This window comes from Episyrphus balteatus, chromosome 2, assembly GCF_945859705.1.
Source record: "Episyrphus balteatus chromosome 2, idEpiBalt1.1, whole genome shotgun sequence".
Taxonomy (NCBI): domain Eukaryota; kingdom Metazoa; phylum Arthropoda; class Insecta; order Diptera; family Syrphidae; genus Episyrphus; species Episyrphus balteatus.
The window spans coordinates 121,363,687-121,376,088 of NC_079135.1; the positions used below are offsets into that span (position 1 = coordinate 121,363,687).

Below are 12,402 nucleotides of genomic sequence, written 5' to 3' on the forward strand. Positions count from 1 at the left end.
CTTTAATTTTTATACCACGTAATCGAGTTCTCATCGAAATCAGTCTAGTAGAACTTGAAGGATTCAGGCATTTTTTGTTTAATCTTCAATAATGTTATACCTAGGTACTTTCCAAATAAAAATCAATGTATCCTCTCACCCATCACAGCTCAGCTCAGCTCACTTTACTTTAGCTCACCCAACAGCTCAGCTCAACCATCAGCTCAGCTGACTTTCAACTCAGCTCAAATGAGCTGAGCTATGGTACATAGCTCAAAAGTCAGCTAGCTCAAAATTTGAGCTGAGCTGTGAGCTGAGCTCAGCTCACTTTTGAGCTTTGTAGCAACTCTGCAAGTTCCATATTGCTACTACTAGTGCTGAAGCACACACAATTCTCATAAAATAACCATATCGCACATTTTATGCTCAATTCATTTAGTTTCGTTAAGCGTATACCGTACGTTCTGAACCGCACAACATGTGTAAATTTCACAGAATAAATTGAAAACTACATGGACGCAAGGAGGATGAAAGAATTAATTTATTGCTCACTTGATAAAAATGTAAAAAAACGATGTGTGGATTAATTAATTTAATAATAGAAATTAAAAATATCAAATGAAATTCATTTACATATACTGAATGAGAAGTATAACTTCAGTCGCGTGTACATGTGTACACACACTCTTTTTTTGACGTTGAATCTAATGACATACAAATAAAGTCAATACAATTGCTCTAAGAAAAGTTATTGCCGATTAAAAACAAGGATGAATGTTTTTTTACTTCAACAGGTAAATATTAGGTGTGTTTTTTTGTTTATTTATATAGATTTTGTGCAAAAAAACGACATCGGGATTTTTGAAATCATTCCAAATGTTTGGCACCACTGTAATTACACTTTGTCTGTCAAAAACGTGCCGTGCTCATGTTTTTTTTTTTTTTAACTCCGTAGTGGTATGGCCATTACATCCATGGATGGATTTAAAAACAAATTTTTCACAAAAAACCAAAACCATTCATATGACCATTGCATCCATGTTGGATTCAGAAAACCAAAAATCATTTGTATATTCTTAACTACATTTTAAGACCATGACCATTAACATTAGTTGCGCCGTTCTTGTGTTATAAGCGTTTGAACGTAGCCATATTGAATTTTTTTTCGATATATATTTGTTCAACAATCTTATCAAGATCCATTTGAGACTTTTATCTGAAAAGTGCATTGCTTATATCTCGAAATATTAGCATTTCAATGCAACCATGTCATACAAATTTTTGATTATTATTTTCTATGAGAGGTTTTTTCAAACCTCATTTTTTCCGCTTTTTTTGTTAATATTTTAAGATAATTTTGTATGAAAGTAAAATCTGGATAATTTTCTGGATTTTTCAAAAATCTAAAATAAAGTTTTTGTTGTTTTTAACACGTAAATTGTTTTGATTTCAAATATCTCGATGTCGTTTTTTTGCACAAAATCTATATAAATAAACAAAAAAACACCTATTATCAAAACCCATATGAAAAACAAAGGTTTAAGAAAAAAAAAAAGGTTTATGATAAAGCAGGGACAAAGGATACATAAAATTTCTAAAAATAAGTAAGGATGCCATCAGAAAGTGCTCATTAAATATTACAAGACCTCATGTGCCGTTTTTCCCCAGGACCCTTCCAATATTTTAGGTGAAAGGGTGTTTTTTTGGGAACTAAGGAAAATCCGCGATAAGTCCGATTAAATCAATGGTATAATTACCCTTACGAAATTTAATAAAAATGTTGTCTTTCCCATGAGAATTACGAACGAAATAAGTCTAAATATTTTTTTCATGTGAAAGGGTGTTTTTTTTTAGGGTGTAGAGAAGATATGGGTATATGTATTTGAAAAATTGAGTAATATTAGACTATGCTAGTGGTATCCTATTAAAATTCAGCAATTATGTAATGTACCTACTTTTGAGATTAGAAACAAGAATATAAAGTGTCTAAAAGAATATCATGGTTAATAGGGTGTTTTTTGGGTGAAAACATAAATGATGGAAAATTTGGTAAAAACTTTGAATTAGGGATATAAAGCAAGAGTAAAGAGTTTTTACACAAACATTTTGGGTGAAAGGGTTTTTTTTTCGAAGAGACAGTAAAATCTGTAATTGGTCCCAAAAAGGCAATGATTCGTGTAAAACGTCTTTTTTTTAAGTTAATAAATGCGGTCTTGTTCTGCCATCTTTTACTTACATTTTGAGACAGATGACCTCCAAATTCAAAGAACATATTTTTTGCCTCCGAAATCCTCACATTCATAATCATACGCATATTTTTCTTGAAAAATGTAACATTCAATATTTCTAACGGAAGAACACTCACTAGTTCAAAGCATTCAATTTCTGGATCTTTTTCGACAATTGACAAATATGTCAAACTACAACTACAACAAGTTGATCCATTCTCGAAAACATCAGCACCAACTAAAATCTTTGTTGGCGTCAATCCTAAAATAAAAATATCTTCCAAATAATATCGAATTAGTAGATAAATTCTAACAAAATTCTCACCCAATTGAACTTGTCTAATTCCAATACCATCTTCTGTCACCTCAGCAAATGGATTTTCCACCAAAACAGGTTCATAAATCTCTTGAAAATTAGCTAAAAGAATCTTTTGTATTCGAAACATTTTTCTTTTCTTTTCTTTTGAAGAATACAAAAATGACTTAATTCAAAAATACAACTGTCAGAAAACTGTTCAAAATTTAGCAACGCCATCTACATGAAAATAACAGCTTACTTAACAAATCTTCAAACCAGCATGAAATCTTACCACTTTCGTGGTGAATAACTCATAAACATCGATTTAGTTACGAAATCATACCAACATGTGGCCACCATGACACCAAACCATCATCAACATCTTGGAAAATAAAAGTATGTATATAGTTGGATTAATTCAGGTGAGGTGAAAAAGGAGGGGAGACTATTGACACCATACCCAACTACTCTACTGTCTGTCTACTTTTACCTTGGCTTGCACAGGCCGAATTGATTAAGCAACTAAAATGTTTACTTGGTCATAAGCAGCAACAGCAAAGTTGTACACACCGGTTTTTTGTGTGTGTAACCTGTCGCTATAATGTTACCTCACAAAAAATGCCCAATAACGGCAACTGCGGCAGTGTGGCATGGAATTTTTGTTGTTGCACACAAACCCAATGCCCGAATTAAAGTCGAATTCAAAATCATTTCTGGATTAAGGCTTCCTGTCTAATAGCTTTTTAGCTTCCATTTATTCGCCTCCGGAGAAAATTCCGTCCATAATAACGGATCCACGGAAGTTGGCAATAAATTAGCAAGTTTTTTGAAACTAAAAAAACATTTAGCTTTTCGATAATCTTTAATCTCCCTTCTATTCCAATCACATCAACTTGCCACTTTACCACCTTTTTGGTGGGAGAAGCTCTATAGATCTATAGAGTGTCTGACGCTTCGTCGCGATCTTTGCCTCTATTCGTTTTAGGTTTAAATTTCCAGTGCAGTTCTGGCCTTTCATCGAGTTGTGTGTGTTTTCTGTTTTGCGTGTTAACGTTTTGCATTTTACGTGCGGATAAGTTTGAACAAATTTCAAGCCCCCTCAAAAATGAATCAATCCATGAGCTTAATGTGCGTTGCAACGACGACGACGGTGTTGATGGTTTTACTCATGACCGATGTTATCTTTTGTGGGCCAATCCAAATTACAGTGAGTGATAATTCTGTTTACTCCAATGGTGAATCCTCAAGTGATGGTGAATTAGAACAACATCATCATCAGGAACAGGAGCAGAATCATCATCATCAGGAGGTCGAGGCAAGGGAACTCCCACAACATCAAGAGGAGGATTATTTGAAGGTTGTTGATGCAACATGTTTGTCTTTTGGGTTGATTGGTTTTATCTAATTGATATTAATTACTCTCTACACAGATAAGTCTTCTCGAGCCTAAAGATAAGATTAGAGAGTCTGTCAATTTGGAATATGAAGCGATTCCTTCGAAGGTTTTGACCAAGTATGATTCGGGCCACAAGAAGTTGGCTGATTTTACTAGGGTAAGAGTGTGTTTCTCTTGATGGTTTCTTTGAGGTGTTATTGATGATAAACCTTGTGTTTTTCCATGAATTCATCATCATCATCATCATCATCTTTAACAATACAGCCGATTCCAGTTATAGATACAATTAGTGAATCGGAGAAATATGGTAATACTGGTGACCAATTTGATGGTATCGCGAGGGCCATTGTTAACGGCTATGAGGCATTTTCAAATTTGATAAACAAGTTGATTGGGGTATGTATTGTATATGTTTTGTTTATATAAGGTATGCATGTTATATCTGGGGTAATTTAAATTGTTGTACAAACAAACTTTGTCATAAAAAAACATGACTATTAACTATATTGAAGAAATGTTGACAATGCTGTGCAAATATTTATTATTAAACTGTTATCTATGAGTGACTTATGAGGGTCGTAGAAATATCGACATGCGATTAATTTAGTGAAATATTGTGATAGAAAGTAAAGACACAAAAATAGACATTAGAAAATTATGTCTGTTTATAAACTGTTTGTTTGGAAAAGTTTGGTAACTAATCCGTTTCAAAATAGGCGAGGTTTTGTGTTTTGAGATTATGATTTCCTTTTAATATGCCATTGTCTTCTTACATAAAATTTGTTTGGTGAAAACAGCTGAGTGAATAAATTTCGTTGTTCCGCAAAGTATTTAATCAATACACAATAAAAGATGCAAATTGTTTCTTTGTTATTTTCAAGCGGGCTTTCTTGAATTCATTAATGTAAATAAAGCCTGTAAAATTGGAAAGTGCTGATCTTTAATTTCTGCAGCCAAATATTGTTTGTTAGAAAGTTTATGTTTTTTTTGTTTAGAATCATAAATGTTTATTAAAAATTTAGTAGTGTGAATGTATGCAAAAATTGATTTTATATGTACATATAATCGTGTTTTTTTTTAATATATGGTTGAGAATTATTGATTAACATAAATAAATAAACAAATTTTTGGCAACGATTTTTTAAAAAATAGTTTATATGTTTAACGTTCTATAATGGTAACATAATTTTAAACCATAGAATAACACAGAAGAAGATGTAGGTTCCTAGCTGTGTTATAATTAGTAAAAGTGTTTTATTAAAAAAAAAAATATATTATTTTAAACTGAGTGAATTAGTTAGCACTCCGCTCTGGTGAAAAGATTCATAAGGGCCAAAATCATGGAGGTGGGAAAATTTAGCTCCAGTCATTTTTTCGATTAAAGCAACTCTGAATGAAAAGTTTTTTTTTTCATTTACCGAAAAAATAGACATGTCGTCGCCGTAAAGCTAAATTGTTCTAAGTCACAAAAAGCAAATTTTACAGGGTACGATTTTTAAGTTTCAAATTGGTTTAAAGCAAAAATTTTCTGCTCGTTTGCCATTCAAATTATGTTTTTTAAAAAGTTTGTTCTTTTCTCTTGAATAAAATATACAAGTTTGCCTCATTAGTAGGTGCATAATATTTTTAAATATTTTAAAAAATTAAAAACCCAAAATGATGGGACTTAGAACAATCAAGAATACTCGAACTCAATTTCAAAAGGCTACTTCCCTGTTTTTATTGTTCTATGTCATATTATCTGCGGAATGAAATTTTTTTTGACAAAAACGATTTTCAAATTCGGAAAGAGCACCCTCAAATTAGTATAGGTAACTGCATAATTAACTCATTTTTGGTAAAAAGTGGATTTAAAACATAGCAATTTTGCTTTACGCCGACGATGTATCTAGAAATATTTTTGTTTTAGAAAGAAATTTTTTCATTTCTACTTTATTCCATCTAATTTATCCCAAAAAAATCCATAATTTAAAAACTGAGATTCAGAGGGCTTAAAAACACTTGAATTCAATTATTTTTAGGTTTATTTTTCATGACACACAATATCATTATTAAATTTGAACAAATTAAAAAAAATTATTATTATTCATTACACCAAATTAACGGAAGTGTGGATCATTTCCGGTATAGACATATTTCGGAGTTGATAATGGGCTCCATATGCTTTTACGTCGGGTCTTCGAAGAATTTTCATTACCAAAAATTCTTAAAAGCTCGTAAAACAGTAGTTTAGGGCAAATAATACTCGTGTTTTAGAATAGATAAACTTGTAAGACATCTTAAAGAAATGGATGCAGAAGAAAAAGCACAGAATCATGCTTCTTTATCAATTTTTAAAATTTTTGTTCGTATTTAAACATCATTTTTATTTGTTGAAATCATTTAACTGATAGATAAACCACAGTAATTGAGTAATAAAATTGCAATTGATGAAAAAAAATTCGGAAAGTTTTTATCAGCACTGTCTGCTGGATTTGAACCCAGGTGTTAAAGTCCATTTCACTAACCATTAGGCAAAGGTTACTACAAAAAGCGGAATGAATGATATATTATAATTATGAGTAGGTGTTAAAAAGTAGTGTTTGTCATAATGCACTGTTTTCCAAATTTCAAGAACTTACCCCCTAATTCCGATTCTTTTTACCAATAACTAGATATTCGTAAAAAAATTTGAATTCCCTTAAAATTTCATGTTGATAAAATTAGTTTTAGTAGTGGCTCAGAGCGGCTTTAATATATGGAGTAGAATGTAGAAATCGTCTACTTACAGACAATATTTTGGTTACTACTTGAGGAAGCAATATATTTTTTATGTAAAAGAAGAAAAAATAAAGAACAATTGATGTAGGAAAAGATTCTTGAAAAAACAAAATAAATAGGTACCATTGTGGGACGAAATCTCTTTTTAACGAGTAATTTCTTCAAGTTTGGAAGAGGAAGCATTATCCATTAAGTATATACATCCTTAGTTGTACTTTCCAGATTGATAGTTTTAGAATTTGTTGTTTTTGTGTTATAACAATGAATATTTTATGCGTAAACAAGTGTTGCTGCAAAGTTTTGTAATTATAGATGAATTCAAGAGTACCTAGGTATTAAGTTTCCTTGTTTTATATATCTGTCTGAAGCGTTATTTCTTTCCTAGTTTATTTCTTCTAACTGACATTAAGTCTAGTGTAGGTAAAATAATACCCGACAATCTTATGAAACAAAATAATGCGTAGCTGAAGACTATTCTTTCTTTTTTTAACTCGTACCATTTCGTCAATAAATGTCTTTAAAATTAAGTGTCTTCTAGTCAAGCTCTCATAAACATGTAAACAAAATTCTATACACACTACTGTTTACTGTAATATGATGAAATGGTCACTCACACTTTTTAACTTATTATAAAGGTTAATAACAGTTAACAATGACCAAAGAGTGGCAAATGTCTAAGACAAACATTGCAAAAAAAATGTAAACAATTAGGAAAATAATTTTCATGTAACACGTACAAGAATGATGGCTTGAAGCGGATCACCATGAAGATTATTATCTATAGTTTGAGGTGAACTGGTCATTAATGTGGATCAGCACTTATGAAATGTTTTGAGATAAGTGGTAAAGCTATTATAATGATGGTTTTGCTAACGAGTTATGTTGAAAAAATGTTAAGTTCAGAAAAAATAGAGGTTATACTTTTGAAGTGTACCAATTTCATCATGCAATTTTTATTTCAAAATATAATGAATTAATGATTGCAAGTATTTCTTTTAAATGGTGGCTAATAGGAACAATTTAAGAAATAACTTCCCTCTTTGAAGTACCTAACAGATAAGGGTTTAAAAAGTAATAAATATTTATGCACTACTTGAGAATTGCACACACTAGAAATCCTTCCAATTAAAATATTTTCGTTTTAACAACAATCTCTGGCACCCCAATGGAATTCTTCGAATACAAAATGTTTCCCTTCAAAAAATACAACTCTTGTGGAGTATAAATTGATTAAAGATTTATTTCACAGTTGAAAAAATGCATGTTACACACTTGTAAATCGATGGCATTCTTTTATTTATTCCCTTTTCTCAAATGAACCAATTTAATTCATTTATTTCAATTTATTTTATTTTACGTATAAGTAGGTCAATAAATTTAACGTTTTTTTTTTATCAACCAAGCCAATCGTTGGACATAGTACAGACAGGAGACTTTTTTCTACAAGACCCTGGAGGTTTTGATATGATGGTGGGAGAGAGCCCAGACTTTCACGAATTCCTTTCGTAATTTATTTATTTTATAATAACGTTGATCCAATCAAAAGGTGGAGGAGAAAAAAATGTGTCTTCTCTTCTTTTGAGATAAGCATTGGTTATTCTTTTTCTTAAATTTTATATTTTTTGCGCTTCAATGTTCTCTTGAGCACCTGTGTCCCTTTCACCTGTTATAAAAAATATTTTTATATTTTAACATTTCACAAACAATTTTTCTTGTGAACTTTGCTTAATTAAAGATTTTTAAGATAATAATTAATATTCACAGTGATTTAATGTACTCACTAATTTTTGATATAATTTTCTTACAGAAACCAAAAGAAGTCGCTAGATCAATATCTCGAGGAATTACAGCACAGCTTGATGTTATTGGAGGAAAATTAGTTGGCCTGTAAAAACTATATCGAACTGAAAAACTGTCTATTTTTTTTTGTAAATACCTGCTGTCCTTCATTGTTATTGATAAATTATTATTTATTTATAAGTAATTTGCCGCAAAACTTGTTTCAAAATATAAACATTAAAAATTATGTTTAAGAATGAAATTATAATTTAAATGCAAATAAAGTTAACAAAATTCAAAGTGAAGAAAATTGTTTTGTATGTTTCAAAAAAAAAAAAAAAAAAAAAATTTCTTAAACTTTCCTTTAGTTTTAAAAAAGGTTTTAAACTTTTTAAATATAAATAGTAAATTAAAAATCAACATTTTTTGCAAATTGTTTCTATTGCCATGTTTTGTATATAGGTATGATTTTGAAAACAACAGCAAAATTGATAAACCACTGATAAACATTTTTCAGAATACTACGCTTAAATTGAATATACCTACTTAATATCAATACTTATTAGATAGATATGGATATTATTTAAAAAATTGTTTATTTAAGAAATTAAAAGAATAAATGTCAATATAAAAAAAAATTTATCTGGCTATTGAAAAATCGGGTCTTAATAAAATTAATATAACCAGATTATAACTAACGAGTAAACAATTTAAATGATCAATTTTTTCGGGTTAAACCTCGTATTTGGGTGTGTCTTAAACGCATGTAACCTTAGTGATATTAAGTTAACAAACCAAAAAAAGATCCCACAAAAATCGTACGAACTATAATAATTTTCTTTTGAGTCTTACCTAACCTAGGTATATCATCATCATCATTTTTAAATACTGTTTTATACATATTAGATATTTCATATAAATTGGCACCATATGTACAAGTATGCTATTGACAGTTGGCCTTGAAATTTTGGATTTCTTTAAAAAAGTAACAGTGTTTAAGAACTAAGAAGTTAAAAAAAAAAAATATTTTTATGTTCTCCCTTAGTTAACAGAATTTTCTTTTCAGAACTTCGGAAGTGCTCACAAATAAATATAAACGTTGTAAAATAATATTTAATATTTTGTTCCAAGCTTTAAATTAAATGAGTAAATAATAATATTATTGATTTTTTAAATACGTATTTAAATTATACCTAAGTAAAGGCATTTCCTTACGCGTTACTAACTTTCAAAATAAATGATCTTGGGTAACAAGAGGTTAATCTTTTTACCAATAATTTTAACAAAGATTCAAAGTTTCGATTTTAAGGCTAGTTAAATTTAAGCTCCCATACAAAACAGTGAATTTTTGAAAAAAATGCTTTTACCGTCTAAAAGTGCTTAATTTTAAAATACATATACGCTTTTGGCATATAAAATTAAAAAAAGGATTAAATCGCAAGAGAAGGTAAAAATTAATAGCGACTCTAAGTGACCGTAATTTTAACGTTGTTGAAAAATAAAAGCATGGATTTGATCAAAATATTGTAGATTTAAAATTCAGTTTTTTACAAAACTCGGCAAGAATTTACATATGTTTAGATTTATTATTTAAATAAAAATTATTCAGCTATCGTACTTTTTTAACCGTTTTATCATGAAAATATTGTGTTCAGTTGATAAAAATGAATATTTTAGTAGTTGTAATTTTAGTTATTAGTAATGCAGACAATTCAAGCTTTTAGAGAAATACTTGCAATAATTACAAACAAACAGAATAAATGAAAAATATAGCCACGGGTCGTTTGAACGCGACACTACTCGAAGTGTCTTGCACTCCATATGTTTTGATGTAGAAATGTTTCTTCGGGTCTAAATAGTAAGAAAAAAGCTTTTTTATGAGCTTAAATTTTTAAATTTTCTATCGAGCTATTTTTTATGAGCTTAATAAGTTATGAAAAAACGTACTTTTACGTACTTTTTCACACGTTTTTGTTAATAACTCTGTTAATAATAATGGTAGAAACTCAAATAATGGCTCTATTTTTAGAAGAAATATGCCTATTTTTAACGGCATTTCAATCAAATTAGTGGCATTTTTAGATCTTCAGATATTCGAATTTAAGTCCGTTCATTTTTTCTGCCCAATTCGATTTCACTTATCAGAAAGTTTTTTTTTATAGAAGTCAAGGTATACTTTTCTAATGGTTTTTCGTATGCTGAACTCGAATCCGAAGTCAAAAAAATTCCATCAAATCAAGTTTTTGAGATATTACCGTTAGAAAATCAAAAATACCCTTTTTTAACAGTTTTTGAGGTTATGTCATCTTGCGTGATAATTTTTTATAATTACATTTGTAGCGGTTTCTTAAAGAGAACTAAGTTACTTCTTTTTAAATCCGTTTAAATCATTTCGATATCGCTTTTCTTCTCCGAGAAATCCTAAAATCAATTCAACATGTTTGGTGAATATTCTCTATGAAAAAAAATCTTATGTTCGTTTGGGTTTCATGGCAAATCGCAAAAAATTTTTGCATTCCTTTAAGTTTTTTGGTTAGTCAAAAATTTTCTTACCCATAAACTTACCAAAAAACTTAAAGGAATGCAAAAATTTTTTGCGATTTGCCATGAAACCCAAACGAACATAAGATTTTTTTTCATAGAGAATATTCACCAAACATGTTGAATTGATTTTAGGATTTCTCGGAGAAGAAAAGTGATATCGAAATGATTTAAACGGATTTAAAAAGAAGTAACTTAGTTCTTTAAGAAACAACTACATATGTAATTATAAAAAATTATCACGCAAGATGACATAACCTCAGAAACTGTTAAAAAAGGGTATTTTTGATTTTCTAACGGTAATATCTCAAAAACTTGATTTGATGGAATTTTTTTGACTTCGGATTCGAGTTCAGCATACGAAAAACCATTAGAAAAGTATACCTTGACTTCTATAAAAAAAAACTTTTTGATAAGTGAAATCGAATTGGGCAGAAAAAATGAACGGACTTAGATTCGAATATCTGAACATCTAAAAATGCCACTAATTTGATTGAAATGCCGTTAAAAATAGGCATTTTTCTTCTAAAAATAGAGCCATTATTTGAGTTTCTACCATTATTATTATTAAAAAAGCTTTTTTCTTACTATTTAGACCCCAAGGAACATTTCTGCATCAAAACATATGGAGTGCAAGACACTTCGAGTAGTGTCGCGTTCAAACGACCCGTGTAGCCTATTACAGGATTTTTAAATGAATTATCTATTCTAAAACCAAGATTTATTAAAACAAAATACAGACTCTGTGTCGCACAGACTTCTTCCTGTAGCTCAAAGAACCTATACGTTAGCTTACCATAAGAAAGTTTTCAAAAATAAGTACAAAAATTTTGTTTAATTTTTTTTCCGTATCCTTTTTTTAGAAATTTAGACAAATTTTAATTTGAATTATGACAAGAAAAAGCTTAGTTCTCCCATTAAGTATTTGAATCGGTCATTTCAGAAACCAGTAGCTAACTGTTGGACGACCAAAGTTGTTTTTGAAATGACTGATCGATTTAATCGATTGACTTTTATGTAAGTCAATTTTCCAAAAAAGGTTTTTTTTAATCATCTAGGCCATTACGTTGAAATTATAAGAGCGGTATCTCGAAAATTTCTAAAGGTGATATTAAAAAAAAAAAAAATAATAAAAATATTAGTCTTTGACTTCAAAATCATTTGTACAACATTTCAAGCGATATCATTTATCTAGATCGTTGCTCGGACGCACAGACCAACAGACGCCAGACGGAATGTCTTACTCTGTGTATGAGAATTGGCGTTTTAGAAATGCAGCTATTTTTATAAAACATAAAAAAAACTGGAAAGAGAGGAGAGAACCTCTCAAGTTGAAATTCTACAACTATTTTTTTTTTCCTTTACCCTACCCCTCCCCCCAAATTTTTTGATCTTATAATTAATTAATCCTTTACTTCTTA

At 29.7% G+C, this 12,402-nt stretch overlaps 2 protein-coding genes across 3 annotated transcripts in view; one reads left to right on the forward strand and one right to left on the reverse strand.

Moving 5' to 3' along the window:
• LOC129908500 (uncharacterized) overlaps positions 1-2,720 on the reverse strand; it is a 32,309-nt gene extending 29,589 nt beyond the window's left edge. The window contains exons 1-2 of the mRNA XM_055985021.1: positions 2,533-2,720; positions 2,216-2,469 (exon numbers count right to left, since the gene is read on the reverse strand). Coding sequence (XP_055840996.1) covers positions 2,216-2,469; positions 2,533-2,653 — 375 coding nt within the window. The 5' untranslated portion in view covers positions 2,654-2,720. The remainder of the gene's footprint in view (positions 1-2,215; positions 2,470-2,532) is intronic.
• A 761-nt stretch (positions 2,721-3,481) lies between these two features.
• On the forward strand, positions 3,482-8,709 carry LOC129911167 (uncharacterized). Of its 2 annotated transcripts, XM_055988875.1 has the most exons (4): positions 3,482-3,862; positions 3,936-4,058; positions 4,166-4,297; positions 8,469-8,709. In XM_055988875.1, exons 1-4 carry the CDS (start codon positions 3,611-3,613, stop codon positions 8,550-8,552), a joined length of 591 nt encoding a protein of 196 aa, XP_055844850.1. In that variant the 5' UTR covers positions 3,482-3,610; the 3' UTR covers positions 8,553-8,709. The 2 variants fall into 2 exon arrangements, 1 of the variants encoding a protein (XP_055844850.1); XR_008771605.1 differs by lacking the exons at positions 3,482-3,862; positions 3,936-4,058; positions 4,166-4,297 and adding an exon at positions 7,891-8,207.
• Positions 8,710-12,402: the final 3,693 nt, after the last annotated feature.